This window comes from Camelus bactrianus, chromosome 6 (assembly GCF_048773025.1).
Source record: "Camelus bactrianus isolate YW-2024 breed Bactrian camel chromosome 6, ASM4877302v1, whole genome shotgun sequence".
In the NCBI taxonomy this organism is placed as follows: Eukaryota; Metazoa; Chordata; class Mammalia; order Artiodactyla; family Camelidae; genus Camelus; species Camelus bactrianus.
The window spans coordinates 73692865-73710545 of record NC_133544.1 but is presented as its reverse complement, the minus strand read 5'-3'; the positions used below and the strand labels follow the sequence as shown (position 1 = coordinate 73710545).

The 17681-nt window shown below is 36.0% G+C and overlaps 1 protein-coding gene and 1 non-coding gene across 3 annotated transcripts in view; one reads left to right on the top strand and one right to left on the bottom strand.

The window, feature by feature from the left end:
• SNAP23 (synaptosome associated protein 23) overlaps positions 1-17681 on the bottom strand; it is a 39709-nt gene that overhangs the window by 6279 nt on the left and 15749 nt on the right. Inside the window, exons 2-8 of one of the 2 annotated variants that reach the window (XM_045524376.2) lie at positions 11714-11817; positions 11100-11141; positions 10632-10680; positions 9757-9874; positions 5632-5664; positions 2000-2158; positions 792-936 (exon numbers count right to left, since the gene is read on the bottom strand). In XM_045524376.2, the coding sequence (XP_045380332.1) occupies positions 792-936; positions 2000-2158; positions 5632-5664; positions 9757-9874; positions 10632-10680; positions 11100-11141; positions 11714-11770 (603 nt within the window). In that variant the 5' untranslated portion in view covers positions 11771-11817. The remainder of the gene's footprint in view (positions 1-791; positions 937-1999; positions 2159-5631; positions 5665-9756; positions 9875-10631; positions 10681-11099; positions 11142-11713; positions 11818-17681) is intronic. The other variant, XM_010965200.3, reaches the window with a different exon arrangement.
• On the top strand, positions 6342-6473 carry LOC123619727 (small nucleolar RNA SNORA70). The gene has a single exon (XR_006728393.1). It is a non-coding gene; the product is annotated as a small nucleolar RNA SNORA70 (small nucleolar RNA).

The following is a 17681-nucleotide window of genomic DNA, read 5'->3' as shown; positions in this document are numbered from 1 at the left end:
AAAACTTCAGTGTATAAACATGCAACGTTATAATAGAAGAACTTGCCAGTATTTCATGAATTCTATATGTTCTCATAGTTTTACATCATTGAAAACATCTTATGATCCATTGTTTGCCTCAATGAAATCCATAAGTGATTCAACAGAGTCAAGCTTAAAAACTTACCCTAGTCTTTAAAGTATACTGAGATTTTAATGAAGTAACAATAAATAAGAAAGGCTTTTAGATATGACATAACCAAACACTGAATACAATTTAATTTCAGTATCTTTTATATGGTGTGAAATAAAAAATAGCAATCATACTTTTTCATTACTCACAGGACTCTATCTGTTTTTGTGTGTCCACCCCACAAGAACTATTCTGCAGAACTGATTTTTACCTACTGACTCATGAGAAAAGGATTCAGGATCTTGCTAATTTGTTATTAGTTTACAAAACGACATTCCAAAAGCTAACTCGCTCATTCAGGGGGTTAAAAAAACAAACAAACAGACAACAGCCCACACAAAGGTTAGAGGAGATTGTAAACTTCATGTGTGAAATTAAATAAAACCACTTCATTCCAAGGTCTTGTTTTCAAAATGAACCAACTGCCATGAACAAGAGATAGGAGGAACTGACTACTGTTTTTCAGTGTGAGAACTGCCACCTCATCAAAACTGTAAAACCTGTGAGGACAGGATTTTATCACACTGTTCTCCTCCAAAATATCTAGCACACTTATCCATCCATTACTAAAACACTGTACTGGATGTCTCATTTTCCTGTGGCACTAAGAAGCTTTTACCTTTTGTGTGATCCGTTCTATTTGTCGATTCTGAGAGTCAATCTCATTGCCCATGTCTATGGCCATGTTTTTCAGATTTCCTAGGATACTGCCCACTTGAGTCAGGTTCTCTTCCATTTCATCTTCTCTGGCATCATTCATTACACTACCACAAAAAGAATGTTAACTCAGTACTTTTGGGTGAATTGTAAATGGACTAAGTCTGGATTTAGTTTTCATAAAAATAAGTAACCAAAATGACCTCAAGGAAGTATTAGACCCAAAGGATGTAGGTTAACAGTCTTGGGAAACATTATATAGCAAAAATGGAAAGACTGATCCAAGAGAGGCACAATGTCTTAAAGCCATTTAAGAGCAGATTAAGTAACAACTCTAGAATGGTGGTTCTCAAAGCATAATTCCCAGCATCACCTGGAAACTTGTTAGACATGAAAAAATGCTAATTCTCACACTCCACTCCAGATCTCCTGAATCAGCGACTGGAAGTAGATCCCAGCAATCTGTGTTTTAATAAACCTCCCAGGTGATTCTGATGCATGCTTAAGTCTAAAGAACCACTGGTCTAAAACAAAGGTTACAAAATTCTGGCCCAAAGGCCAGACCTGGCTTGCCATCTGATTTTATAAATAAGGTTTTATTTGAACACAGCCTTGCTCATTTGCTTACACACTGTTCATGGATGGCTGCTGTTACCCTACAACAGAGCTGAGTAGCTAAGTTGTGACTGAGACTGGACGGCCTGCACAGTCTAGAATACTATCTGACCCTTTACAGATACCCTTACAGGGATCTGGCTGACCCCTACTCTATACGATAACTTTTTTTTTTTTTGGTGGGGAGACGTAATTAGGTTTATTTATTTATTCTTAGAGAAGGTACTGGGGATTAAACCCAGGACCTCATGCAAGCAAAGCATGCGCTGTACGACTTGACCTATATCCTCCCTGCTAGATGATACATTTTAAAACATACCTTATTTACAGAAGTAAAGCATGATTACTTGAATAAATTGGAAAGTTAATCTATCATTAATTAATCTATCATTGAAGGTCAACAATCAGTCACCATTTTGTCAGAAGGCAAATTTTAAAACAGAATAAATGCTATTTCTAGTTGATGAGTTGGTGTTCATGCATAACTACACCCATCCTCCAGAGAGAGCCATTCATTTAGGAAAAGGGTAACAATATTGGGAGGAACTGGCATACCGTTTAATGTATCCACCGCTGGCTGCTCCTGTGGTTGCTTGCTGAGGCTGACCATTTGTCACTCGGCCTGGCTGTTTAGATATTACATTGCTAGGAGAGTTGTCTCCACCATCTCCCCATGTTGCCTTATAGGCTTTACCAGACTCAAAGTTCTTTGTCCTGTATGAGACAGGAGTGTAGAGAGATATTGAAAAGCAAGAGAGGAAGAATTGTCATTAGTGCTTGTGTCCTTGAGGATGACCTAGCACCCTTAGCATAAGCTAGATCTAGAATATCTAAACTATGCTTCACCACAATCTGGCATACGAAAAAGATGAATTGTGTAAGCACACTAAGATTAAAAAAAATTTTTTTAAGGTTCAACTACTTCCAGCAAATCTTCGTTAAGCAGTTAGCAAGTAGCAAAGTGCAATTATTTCAGGTTCTCTTAGCCTGATGCTCTCCAGAAAAGAGATTAACGGACACTAGGAAAAAAATTCCTTAGGAAAGGTGCTCTGGGATGCTTTAAGAGGTTCCTCAGAGGCATCTCAGAGGTTGACGAGAGATGGAAGGGAAAGTAGGTTGAGTGGGCAGTACTTAGACCTCAGCTGCCCACTTACTTGAGCTGTAGTAGTTTCAGATGATCGTTTTTTAAAGTTAGAATTTTTGCATTAAATTTTTAAAAAAAGGTTTCTTAAGAAATAAACATCATGAAGGAAAGGCACGAATTATTTCCAAATTGAACAGGCAATAAATGAGTACCTTGGCCACATTGGTTTAGGGTTTGGTTTAGGGTTTTTTTATTTAAGAGTTTACTTTATCTATCTTAAAAAAAAAGATCCTAAATTCAGGGCTCTTAAAAATAAAAACATATGCTTTAGACATAAATCATATAGCTGAAAATTAGCCAATGCCAGAATTTTACCATGGGATTTACTACTTAAATAGGTATAAATGGCAAGAAAAAGAGCCTAGTAAAATAACTTTGAAATCTCTATTACAAAATACACTTTTTTTAAACAATTTTATAATTTTTTTACAATTTTTTACAATTTTGCTTCTCTGTAAACAAAAACAAAGCAGTATATGGCTATAATAATGGTTTCTGACTTATTCCACAAAATATGTTAATGAGGAAGTTTTGAAGTTACAAAAGCAGAGGAGAGATTTTATAAAAACAGTGGCTCCATCCTTAATAGGACACGTGAGGATTTATTTTTGGCAAACCCAGAACTGGATCTTAGACTTAAATCATCAATGTTACAGAAAGGGTACTACTTATTTTTTGATAAGAGGCACTGAGAATGTAAACACATCTATGAATACTGAAGAGCTACTTCTTAAAGTGCCTTTCTTTAAGTTCTCACAATTTCTTATTTATGCCATTATGTTTTATAAATTAATTAATCTCTATGTTAATAAGCCATGTTAAATCCTCCCTGGAACAAGGTGGATACAGATTATTTAAATGAATATTTATATATAATTATCTGTTAATTTGGTAAAAACTCATTTACATGTATTCTTTGTTTATAAGATGGGTCTCAAGCAAAATTCTGAAGTAGCGTAATAGCAACTAAACAAAATAAATAATATATTGGTTTATCAGAAAGTTAACCAGGAGTATTAATAAAAGTAATATAAGTGAGGCTTTTATCAGGATGTCAAGATTGTAGAACAGATCAAAGAGTGATGGCTTGGATTCAAAAGTCACTAATAAGACACTATGCTTCTGAGAGTCTTCGTACATAAAGAGTAGACTAGGACAGGAATTGTGGCTCTTGATCTAACAAGGAATAAATACAGGCTCCAACCTCCTCAACCTGATCCTTAGTTAAAAGCTCATGACTTTAAGCCCACAGATTACCAAATGGCATGTTTATTCTTCGAACCCATTAACATTCCCTAGCTTTGAGATTTATAGATAGCCACACATAGCTGGAATACAGCTACCTAAAAAGACATCTAGGTCAGGGTTATTTTTGGTCTACAGTAAGAAAGAAATGGTTCTGGATTTGTAACAGAACTCTTCTGCATAATAAAATTTATAGCTATTCTGGGAAGAAATCAGACTTCATGATAACATGCTTAAGCCAATTTGTGACAGGTTTTAATACAATTAAGAACTCCATCTAGAAAGTTAGATTTACCCCTGACCTCAGTTTTGAAGAGTCTAATAATCTTTACCCATCATATTTTTTCTTATAAATATCATATTCAAAAATGGCATTTTTGAAATAAAAATGTGAAATATCCCTTAATCAATTCAAGCGGCTGCTGTAAATGCAGAAAACAACAAGTATCGGGATATGAACGCAATAACAATTTCTTTTTTGAGTTTTGGTTGTCAACATTAGTAGTAACTGAATAAAAACAGCAAAAAGAAAGCCCAATATTAGCTATAATTCTCTCATTCCAGGGAAAAAAGGGATCATATAAATACCAATTGTAATGACTACGAGAGAGAGAGAGAGAGAGAGAGAGAGAGAGAGAGAGAGAGAGAAGAGAGAGAGAGAGAGAGAGAGAGTGTGTGTGTGTGTGTGTGTGTGTGTGTGTGTATGAGATTGCTGATTAGGCTACAGGAAAGAAGAAAAAGTAGGACAAGAAACAAAGGCTAGAAATCAAACTCTTAATTTTCTAACATTTAACCATGGTCTTTATAGTTCCAATAAAGATCCAAAATTAAAGATTCAAACATAATAAACAGTAGGCTGACAGGGGGTTAACTTCCATAAAAAAACTAAGATTAGTTAACTCTGCATCAATTTAATATGAAACCACAGCAAGCAAACACATGATGTAATAGGTATTATGGAACAGATTATAACATATATAAACAGAGCAAACCTTTATTTTAAAAAAGGAGATACTAGATATGGTAACATTCTAAATTTATATCCCACCTTGTTCCAAATGGCATTTAAGATGACTTACATTGGCAATTAATTCCTCAATTTGGTAGCTGCCTAAATCATAGGGAATCCAAATCGTTAGAAGCAACATTTAAATAGAGGAAATCTTGATTCTGGAACTGGAAAGAGGTAGGGAAATTTAATAGAAGATAGGATGCTGAAATCAAAGTCCATGGAAAGATGGATTTAGCCTGAATTCTCTTGTCTTTGATCAGAACTAGAATGCACCAATTCTCTACAAGGATCAACCTATTTAAAACTTCTTAGGAAACTTCAGGGGTATTTTTACTTTATAACCTTAAATGTTATTTAGCAAAAACTTAGTATCAGAGCCATTAGTTAAAGAGTGGTATTATAAATTAAAAGATCCTTTGGTCCAGTCCATCTTCCGGCAGACAGCACTCATCAAGAACAAATTCACTTTACATTACACACCACAGCACAGCTTTTAAGACAGTCTCCACCATTCACAAAATCCATGCACATGCACAGAAAAGCCATTTGAAGCATCACCTTTAGATAGCAGGTTAACAGCCCAAACTGCGCCACAAGACTGCATCTTAAAGTTCCCTTTGATCAGTTATTGAGCCCGGCTTCTGATGTTAAGTCTTCGTTTTTAGTAAGCAGATTAGAAAGGAAGAGATTAGGTGAGAGAATGAATTGCAGAAAATAGTGAATGCCAGTCAAACAGAACAGAAGCAGGTTTAGAGTTTTCAAAACATAATGCATTTAAATTCCTGCCTGGTTTCATAGAAACAACCAACATCTGAGAATCTAGATAAAAAGAAAAACAAGAAAACTAAACCAGGGCATACTTCATTTTTCCTAAGAACTTCTGAATGATGATATTCTGTCCTAAAATTATGAAAATTAACATGAAGAGAAGGCAAATATTTTACATCTCCGGAGAGCAGGATGGAGGAAGTCATCACATGTTGATTAAAATACAGTATTTCAGTATTTATTTTAACCAGAGCTGAATATTTATACCTTAATATGACATAAGATTGAACCTGTAGTATCAATTTTGAATTTAAGTGGTCCAGAAAAACCCACTTGTCTTCAAATTACGTGCCATTATGTTTGACATTGGAAGCATAGACTGAAGAGAGGCAAGTTAATATGTTCTCTGAGAATGGTTAAACCAGACACCAGTTTACTATTCTGAGATGTCCCTGCCACTTTTTAAACTCTTGTTAATCAGAATTATGACTTATCAAAGTTACTGACAAAGATACATGATTTTTAATAAGGATCTGCTATTCTGCTCTTAGGATTCAAATAGCAACAAGCTAAAAGAATGACATTTATTCACACTTTTAAAGTTTAATTCTGCTAGTCTGTTTTTAAATTCTAGTAGTCCTTAAGAATTAGCTAAAGTTAAAATTCCCTTCTACTACAGAGTGCTGTTAAGTGAAGCTATTTTCACATCTTATCAAAAAAAAGATCCCCTGCAGCCAATTAAGCCAACTGCTCTTTTCCTCAGGGGGCCCAGTGTGCAATGGCTGCCAACAGCAGCCTCCTCGGTAGTGTATGTAGCCTGTTGCCTGTATGGATTGCCCTAAAGTACTTTGGAGACAGCCCTTTCCAGTGGACACTCATGCCTGGCATACTGTCCCCAACCTAGGCTCCAGAGAGGTATGCGCAGTGCCTTTTGAAAGCTCCAGGGCACAGTGGCCAGGGTCCACACTGGCCAAGTCATCATATCCATCCACACCAAGCTGCAGAACAAGGAGCATGTGATTGAGGCCCTACGGAGAGCCAAGTTCAAGTTCCCTGGCCACCAAAAGATCCATATCTCCAAGAAGTGGGAATTTACCAAATTTAATGCAGGTGAATTTGAGAACATGGTGGCAGAAAAGCAGCTCATCCCAGATGGCTGTGGGGTCAAATACATCCCTAATCGTGGCCCCCTGGACAAACAGCAGGCCCTGCACTCGTGACAGCCTTGGCACTGTCCCTTCCTTACTCATGACCACCAATAAATCATATCTTCCCATCCTCTCAAAAAAAAAAAATCTCCTGACGTGACCTCAATGAATACTACCGAACAAAAGAAATTTCCAAAGTGAAGCAGCATAGCATATAGTTAACAACTAGTGCTCTGCCTGGTTTTGAATCTCAGCTCTTCCACTTGCTAGTGTAGCCACTTTGTGTCCGTTTCCCCCTATGTAAGATGGTGAAATAAGAGAATCTATGTCATATTAAAGTTACTGCAAGGATTAAATTTAAAGTGCTCAGGATAGTAAGAGCCTAAATTAATATATAGGCCCACAACTCTCATCCAAACCCTTGGATGCGAGACATTTTGAGCAGTACCACATAACCATACACATCAATATTTCTGCAGTGAAACAAATTAACATTTACGCTAAGTGTGATAACAATTATTAAATAACTTCAGTGCAGGTTATATCTTATGGTCTAATTAATAAATTGTGGCACTACGTTCTGAAAAAACAAACCCTTGGCTTTCAGAGTTTTTTAGATTTCTAAATGTGAACCTAAATTATTATTATTACTACCAGAATTAGTACTAGCTTTGGACAGAAGACTAAGAAGATTCTGTGAGCCTTTGAGAAGCTCCTGTTATGGCTATTTATGTGAAACACAGATTAGCAGATCAGATTAGAAAGATTACGACCCTGGCAGAATAAAATTAGACTGAGCTGAGGACATGAGAATCATACATGACAAGGAGTCAATGGTATAAAGAAGACATAGGTGGAAGGAAGACAGAATCTTTTAAACTGAAATACTACTCTCTCCTCTTCAGAGAACAACTGTTCTGTTATAGGAACCCCTGATTCCATCTGTTAAGAACTGCTTTCTCCTCTTGACCCACTAGAAAATGGCTCTTCTGAGGTTAGAGGCTGAAGACTGACTATTTCAGGACCACACTCTACCTTCTCTCTCACCAGTATCCAAGAAAATCCTGCCTATGCTTCTCTCGGTCCACAAAAGCAAGTAAAATTAATATTTCTGTAGCTCCATTTCCCACTTTCTATGATATTAGATCACTTTAGGATTCACTGCTCTTCCTATTCATCAACCCCTGACTCAGAGATAGTTTGCTCTAGGTCCTATGGAGGACTTCCTCTTCCTTGCTCTTCTCTTAATATCTATCTCAAGAAAATTCATTTACTTTTTCCCTCTGAACTCTTCCAAGAGGGTAAAAGCACAAGTTTGCAAAACATAGTTAAGATTTTATAACAAAAAAGTCTGTGCATTTCTAACTTGTTTGTTTAAAGTAATCTGCTAAACTTTGATTGACAGATCATAGTTATTAAAATATGCACTTCTGGAGAGTCGACCAAGGTCTAAGAAGGTCAACAGACTTGTCTTTCTTAGCTTCTTATGCCCAGAACAAACCCTAAAATTGGCCAACAATTTATCTCTATTTTCTCTAGTAAAAATGGCAAGACAATGTTGTCACATGAAAACACATCTGAAAGTATGACAGAACAAAAGCTCCTCCATCTATACCTCCTTCAAGGAGTAAAAATGCTGAGTCTGTAAACCTTTGTATCCCATTCTTGGTTTACCATACCAGCTGAGACAACTGGATAGAAGTACTAATGCTTACAAAGCTCTTTAAAAATAAATACTCTCAGCAGAAAGGACAGTCATTCAATCTCCAGACAATGTCATTTCAGCCAACGGTAAAATTCAAAGTTGTTTTGTTAATGACTTTTTAAAACAAAAATGAGTTCCTTCTAACAGAAGGGAAGATAATAATGGTTTAACTGTCTTAGTGCAAACCTCATCCTAGTGGGAATACATATAATATTTGTCAACACCATGGAATTTGTTTTACCCAAGAACAGGCAGAGAATTTATATATTCATAATAAAGTCACCAAAAGAATGAATTCCTTTCCATCAAGTATAATCTCATACACTGTACACAAATATTTTGGACTTTTCATCTCTTGGTTTACTAGAGACTTCAAATCTTCAGTCTTCTTTGACTTTTCTCTTCATGTTTGATATACAATCAGTTGATTTGAAGTGACTTTTCTTTGATTTACACTTTTCTCTCTCATCTCAATAATAAGGTTTTACCTCACAGACCTAGATTACAAGAGGTTCCTAACCAGTCTCCTGGCATGCAGTTATGTACTCCACCCCAATAATCAACCCCTTAGGCTGGCTTTCAAATTTCTCTACTGCTTACTTACGTCTTATTTTCCACTTCTCATCTGTATGAATCATGTAGTTCAGTTAAGTCAAGCTCCTAGGTAATCTTTATTTACATCAAATTTCCCGTAGGAAATGTCTTCCCACTTCTTCCGTGTCCATCCAAATCTTTCTAATTATTCTGAGCTCACCTCCAGTCCTACCTCTCCTATAAGATGTTCTCCAAATTAACCCTGATCAGTTCTGTACCCTTACCCTCAGTTGATATCATGTGAGTAGCTTTTACATAGTTTTTACTTTTTCCTATTCTTCCTCATAGATCCAACCACACGATAAGTCTTTTGAAGCCGGGAGCCAAGTCCTTTAGTCCCTTGGCCATCCCTCATTTGTCTACCACAGAATACAGGCTTTGTTAATGCTCCCTGTTTGAAAGGAAAAGACACTAGTTCCATCCTGCTCTGTATTATCCAGATGTGTATTTCCCAACCATTGTGTGTATTATTAAAAAATGAAATTGGGACTTGATTCAAAGATGGAATACATTTAAGAAATGATTTAGTGAACATGCCCATTTACATAAAAAGCTTGATCTGCCTGAAAGAGAAATAGCTTAAGTTTTTCTAACAAAGTTTCTTATTGAGGCCCAGTCACACTTCCTGGGAGGACAGGGATGGGGGATGCTCTTACTTCAGATTTACTTGAAGAAGGTGTTGACTTATCAACTCACCTATTACATGGGCATACACAAAGGCCACAGCACTTGTTGAGTTCTGTTAAAGTCTTCTCTGCCTCTCTCATGTCTTTGTTTATTTGGTCCATGTTTTCTTCTACGCGGTTTAGTTGTTCTAAGAATAAGTTATGGAAGTTACATTTTGTGTTACATTCACAGTGCCAGCCATGAAACATTACTATCAGGAAACAGCAAACTTTAACCTGAAATCTACCAATAACCTATCATAGTGACTGTATCAGTACCAGAAGGTATCACATACTGTCCAAAACAAAACAGTCTTTCACGTACTGATCCTGAAGCATCTGGCCTCTGACTGGAAATATTTGCTCTAAAGAAATTTGTATAACAGGAGCATGTGAGGATGGGTTTAGAGATCACCCCTGCAACCAAATTAAGTGTATTTTGACCAGACCAGATCATCAACATTTCTATCACTGAACAGGCTCAAAACTTGAGGGCTGTCGTAAGATTAATAAAAATTAATTAGACCATAAAAACTAGAATGCCGAGGGCCAAATCAAACAAAATGTTTCCAAGTCCACCTGACTCTAGACCTGTTTAAGGACTTAACCTGATTTCTGAAAATGATGCAAGAATATCATGTCTAATACACATATGACCAATGCACACAATAAGCCCTCCTACCTAACAAATACTTGGTACATAATTGGGCATTGTGGTCCCTACTTCAAATAGGCACCAAACACATGATATAATTCAAATCAGAAAATGGAAATAAAATATCACTCTTATGTTACAAAGGCAAGGTACTCCGAAAGGCTTAAATTAATTTTATACATGGCTGATTTGAAAAGGCTTTCTGGCATCCTGAATCAAATCAATAGTTTCTGCCAGTGACTGCAACTCACCCCCTTGTTCATCCAGCATAGTGATAGTCTTGGTTCCTGCATCCTGAGACTAGAAGAAGGAAAAAAAAACTTATAGCACAACAAAACAAAACCAACAGAAAAAAACCTTCAAGGTCTGACAAACAGCAAGAGAGAATCATTAGAAACCTAAGTTCTCAGAGGAGTAGAGATATAGAGAAAACTAATCTCCTCAAACCAATACATTTTAACATATTAACCCCCACAAAATAATTAAATCATAAACTCTTGGTGAATTGATCTTCCCTGTCATATTCCAATACTGTGAGTGAGAAAAACAAAAAAGGGCCATGAGTCCATGTTTTGACAATTTCAGCAATTAGTGGTTTCAAATAATAAACCTTATTGGTACAATACCTTTCTGACTCTTAACAATAATTTCAGCTTGGGCTACCAGGATCCCTTCTCTATAGTTTCTATACTTAACTTGATGATTAAATACTTTCTTACCTCAATGGCTAAAGCCAGGATTCTCCTTGTACTTTCCAGAGACTAGGAAAAAATACAGAGTTTTAGCATTCTAAAACATTTAGTCCCTCTCCCCCACTGCAAAAAATCTGATCACAGGCTATATTCACGATGCTACTCTATTTTTAAAGATTGCCAGCCTATCTATCCCCCCATTAAAAACAAACAAAAAAAGAGTTGGTCACTATAATTTCTGTTATTTTCTTTCAACCAGGTGCTCCTTAACACAAAATTTAGAAGGTTAAGTTAATGGGATTTATACAAATGCAATGTAAGCAGAAATCTATGTATATTACACAGATATTAGAAAATTCTGTTAAAACTAAATGTCCAGAATTCCTCAAATCTAGAATACCTTTGTTGCAACTGTTCAATAATGACTATCTAAGAAAAAAAATCATACAAATTGTTTTTACCTGTTTAGTTTTTTTGGCAAGTTGAAAAAATAAAGAGCTAGTAACAGCACTCTAGGGCAAATGCGTTTTTGATATAAAGGGAATAGGAAGAGGCCAAAATGGTATTCTAAGAAGGTCTCTCATCCTTCCACTATGAAAACTGAAAAAGAATTAATTACTTATTCCGAGTAAAAGGTTTACCTCATCAGTAACCTGGTTAGCCCTCAGCTGAATTTGTTCTGCTGACAGATCATCCATGATGAATCAAAACTCTGGTTAGGCACAGAAACTGAAATGTGGATATCCTGTAAGAATAAAGATATAAAAAACAAGTTTGTTTGAGCAAAGAGTGTCTATCGAATTTAGGGTGCTTATCTGGAAAACAGGATAAAATAGCCTGTCTTTATCTGTGTATCTATGTATCCACCTACCTACCTACCTACCTATCTACCTATCTATCTTACATGTGAAGAAATTAAGGCTGAGAGATGGTAAATAAATGCTTAAATGCTAGTTAGTACCAGAGGTGAAGCTAAAACTCAGGTTTCAGGACTTTCAGTTAAGCATTGTTTCTAAAAGGAAAGTGGTCTCTCTACTTTGAAAAGGAAGGCACTACCAGAAGACAAGCTTCAAGAAGCTATTAAAATGAATTCCAGGTTGTATAATGTTCTTTGTACGTTGTTTCAATATAGAAAAGCAACAAGGTGAAGAAGTCTAAGCTAGGTAGTGTTCAATCAGTAAGGTAACAAAATCCAAAGTCATGTGCCTGCAGAAAGCAGGATACATTCTAAAAATGTGCCAGTTGTCCATGCTATTCATTGGAGATAATGAAGTATTTTCATTCTTAACAAGAAAAGGACAGTGTTGATAGAAAGAACTCAGAAAAGAACTAAGGTTTTTATTAATAGTAGACTCTCCCTTTCCAACAGCATTGTTTGCTGTTGTAGTGAAGTCCCTAAGAAATTGTAATTATTCTCCTATACATAGTAACTTAGTCACTCATAGTAACTCAGAAAGTGATCTATCTCGTAGATATTCAAACTAAGACAAAACATTTAGTAGGTGAAGATTCCTTGAGTCCTGCCTTCTAATCATCAACAGTGATATACTGTTACATAGTATTGCTCTTTGAACAGTCATGTGGAGTAATAAGCACTGTGTGACTGATTTAGGTTGTTTTCTTTTCATTACATTTGCTAGCTTTGTATTAAATTTTTAAAAACTAATTTTACCAAAGCCTTTTGTCTATGACATATACAAAAGTGTGGTTCACATTCTGGATTTATTCCCTGGGGACATCTGGCAACGTCTGGAGAATGCTTTGGTTGTCACGAGTTGGGGGTAAAGGGGAGCAGTGTTACTGATATCTTGTTGGTAGAGGCCAGGGATGCTGCTAAACATCCTATAACGCGCCTCGGGACAGTCCCACCCCCCAACAAAGAATTATCTGACCCAAAATGTCAAAGTGCTAAGGTTGAGCACACTGCCATGGAGTACACTCACTGATAAGCAGGGAGCCTTGTTAACTGTGAATGTACTGGACTGAACTCTTAGAAAGCAAAGATTTTGTTACATTTTTGCATCTCTAATACTTAAAAGGATCTGACAGTTGGTACTTCAGTAAATGTATGTTGAATGAACAAATAAGCAGAAAAACAAGGTGTACTGTCAAAGTATTTAAGTGGATCTTAAAAACAAAGCTACATGTAATAGTAGCACAAAGCCTACAAATAACCATTCGAACCACAAACTGAAAACTGCCATCACACATATATGATCTGGAATGGCCTGCCAGTCACACACAGATCAAAATTTTTAGTCATATCTATAGCTAACCAAAACTTTTAGTAGAACCATCTAAACAAAAAGCATCAATACAACACTCCCAAGACAGGAAGCCATTATTACATTTAGAGTCCTGTTTATAATTCTATTGTCATGGCTGTTTTGGAGTTTAATTAAGATTCTGAGCTTTGATTAAAGCCATTAATGCTCACAAAATTATTATTAATTATTATTAATACTAAAATTATTAAATTGCCAAAAGTTGCAAATTTAATCTCATATGCAAATTTAATCTCATAACTTGCTTGCCACAGTAGGACTGTGGCTCTGGCAAAAGGTTCATATACTAAGATATATATCGAAGACATAAAGGTCTTTCTTGAATTAAGAACTGACCATTCATTAGACATAAGCATAAATAGAACCATATGCTTTATTACTTTGGTGATTTTTATAAGCCTTCAGCTTTAATCACACATAAGTTCATACTACAGTTTCTCTTTTGTCAGTCTTCCACAGTTACAATTATAAAAAGAAAAGAAGTCACTTTGCACCCTCTCATCTTTTTCGTACACCGTTTCTTTCTATAATACCCCATCTTCCTGCTCAGGCAGCCTTGTGCTTCTCCATCACTTCCTAGAGCCCCAACAAAGTACTTTTCGAAGACTGTTCTTCCAGGCAGTGTGCTCCAAAGTTATCTATCCCTCTACAAAGTTATCTATTCCTCTCATGTAAAACTTCTAAATGCCCCATAGAGCAGAAAGTGTTAAGAAAAGTAATATACATGAATCAATTAGTGCCTGGAAATGACATTGCTAGTCAGGTTTTCCAATATAGTATCCCATGAGGAGGAAGATATTTTGTGAGTAAAGAAGCCTGGATCTCTCAAATTGTACAATTACGTAATTCTACTCCTTTAGGTGAGTCATGCCAATTACAAGTCAATATTTTCTATCCTTCTGGTAAATATGAACAAAACTCCATGTAAGTCCAGAGAGAGGCTTGAAGGCAAAACTAACTTCCATCAAACTTGAAGATTCCAGGAGTCCTGCCCATAATTATCAAAACAAGCAGATACAGCTGGGAATTGGTTATGAAGCATCACTCCTGGTATGACAATGGTGTCATTTTGAAGGACACACCCTTTCAGTGAACTCACAGTGCTGCCTAGTACTTCTGTTTTTCCCCTCCCTTAGTAGACAGCACACAAGACAAAAAACAGGCTTCTATAAAATTCTCACATGTTTGGCATGCTGGTATCAGGACAGAGCTGCCTAGGACTTTTCTACTCTGGACTTCTGAGGGTGTGGAGCACATGATTACAAGTAAATGGGAGTAAGACAGACAATGCAGAATTGTAAGAGGAAGACCAAAGAGAGACAAAGAATAATGCTCCTCGGGCTCTTTCAGCCTTTACTAAACTGCTCAGAAGCATCAGGCAGGGTGCAACTTAGAACTAGCCACATAGCTTTATTCATATTTACTGCTACCTCCAGAAGTTTTTTCATGGAGTCAGGAAAAGCTATCTAGAATGTTAGCAAAAGGGAATTAGAGAAGGGGGAGAGAAAGGAAAACGAAACGTCATTTGACACAAAGATCCCATTAAACTTACTATAACCTAGTAGATTAAATATGTGTGTCATTTTCCCAATGCTCTTGTGAACTTAATATACTGCGTGCCTCTGAGATGAAAATGCAAGACTTTTCTCCATGTTTTTGCACCCTGTTTCCCTTCCTATGGTTCATCTGGGCTTACTAGAAGACTCCTCATTTACCTTTTTTCTTAATTTCTTTTCTATTATAAACCCTGGAGGGAGAGGAGAGGAAGAAATGATCATTGAGTATGTACTACGTGTCATATACACTACCAAGTATTTATATATGTCATTATCTCTGTTGTATCACTTTGCAGGTGGGGATACTAAGGCTCAGTTTAAGTAAGTAACTTGCCTGAGGTGACGGAGTCAGTAAAGAGCAGATTTATTATTCAAGCCTGGATCTATTCTGAAACCAAGGGATAGGTCTGATAAATAGTCTTACTGTTGGATGCACCTCCTCACAATAAATAAGATGATATGAGAAATGCTGAATATCAGAAAGTAGGCTAAGCATCTTACCCGATAGCTCATTTCAAAATTTTAGATACCTTCTACAATAAAACCGTGAAATCTTATCTCTTCCACATACTCAAAGGCAGTTACATTGAAGGAAGAGCTAGAAAGACCAGAATAATCATGGTTTTCAGTTATTTTATAAAAATACAGAACCTGAAAATATTTATATTAATTTAGAAAATGAAAATAGTAATATTAGGAAGAAAGAATACAAAGAAAAAATGACTTAGACTTAATCAACAGGAGATCCATATGTCTTTATTGATAAAATGGAGAGAACCTTAGGAAGTAATGAAGAAACAGTAAATCATCAATTCCTGACAAGACCAATATGAGAATGGTTTTATACAATATTAATTCTTTTTATACTGGAGAGTAAGGATTTTGCATTAAAATATCCTACCCAGTTAGTTTCCTGCCTTATTCCTTCTCTTAAAGTTAATCACAATGTAAGTTGCTTTATGAATTACACTCAAGTTTATTACTGTACTTTTATTAAAACTTTGATAAACCTTGTAATTTTCTTTGGCATATTTTAATCAGACTTTCATGGTAACCAATGTATTTACAGCAAAAAGAAAATTCTGTTCAGAGCAGGTTATAATAGTGGTGAGCAGTGGGAACTCCAGCATTCAAATTCTGGCCCCAAAGTGTATTTGCTGAGTGTCCTTAGGCAAGTTACCTAATCCCACTAAAACTCAGTTTCTGAATTTGTAAGATAAAGATAATAGATCTACTTCATAGGCTTTTTTGGTGAAGATTTAAAAAGATGATCTGTGTAAAGTGATCATTACAGTGTCTGACACATAGCTGGTATTCAGGTGTTAGCTATTATTTTAAAAATATTATGGAAGCAAAAATAGTAGGCAAAACAAAAGTAAAGCAGCTATGTTAAATATGAGTGACATCAATGTAAATGCAATTGCAAATAACAGCTACTAAATATTAATGGTTCCATCATCTGAAGGCTAAATTTGAATGTTAAAGTCGGTGATACTGTATAGGCTCTACATCTGAACTATTTTCATGCCAGTCATGAGGCCCATGGTTCTTACACTTGATCAGTCAGCTCCTGGAAGTAATGCTGGTCCATGAAGGTTACTCCCAGTACTGGTTAATTAAACTTCATTACTTGTCCACAAAAAAAATTGTCAGATTTTAAATAGATATTAAACAGGTTTAAACTAAACTAAGTTTTCAGTTGATAGATACTTATCTAGACAAATACATATAACTTCGCACGTCTAAAAAATTAGACTGTCCTTAAATGGTTCTTTTTTTCTGGCTAAGGCAGGCAAACACAAACCACAAAAAGGTTTACATTATGAAGGTTAGTATAATATAAAGTGAACAATGTAAGGTTTAAAATAAATCAAATATACGCTATAATTACCTGAGGGGGATAATATGAGTAGAAAAAAGTCTAGATGGAAGGGAATTATCCAAATATAACCAATTATTATGGTGATATAGTAGAATTAACAGTGCTTTTTCTTCTTTTTCCCATTTTCCAAATAGTTTGCAGTCTAGTTATACTACTTTAAAATTTCATACATTTATTTTCATTGTAAAAATGATAGCTTATGACAACCAGACAACAGATTTATAAGATTGAAGAAAGCAAAGACAAGGACTAAATTCTAGACCCTAATTCATAAGCATAATATCAATTCTTAGCCTCTCTTGAGAGAGATCTTCCAGTTGGAACATGTTCACAGTAAGTGTAAGTTTGTGGAAACATCTCCATCCACTAATTGATGATCATTCACCCCAACCATAAAAGTACAGAAACAACACAGTAGAAAAATTCGTCCTAATCGTTCTGCTAACAGACGTTTAGAGGAAAGGCCCTTGCTAAGGTTTGGCTGGGATACATTTCACATGAAGTCGTAGGAATAGGTTCTAATGGGGCTGAATAAGTTCTTAGTATTTTAATGGCAAAATACCAAGAAGTGGATAAGAGGATCCCATAAATAAGCAGAGAATTTAGCAGGAATAGAGAATTTACAACAGCTCAATCCTGAGTGTAGTCAATCTCCTGTCATGGCCCCTCACCTCTAGTGTATCCGCCTTCTTTAACTTTCCTACTGACTATCAGCACCCTCAGGGGTTCAAAGAAAATGTATGAAATTAGAAGTCATTTAAATGACAATCTGTAGGATTTGCTTTAAAATAAGTCAGAGGTGGGAAAACGGGAGTATAGAGGGTGCAAGACTGGCCAGGACTGTAGAAGATGGGTGAATAATACGTGGAGGGTCATTATGTTACCT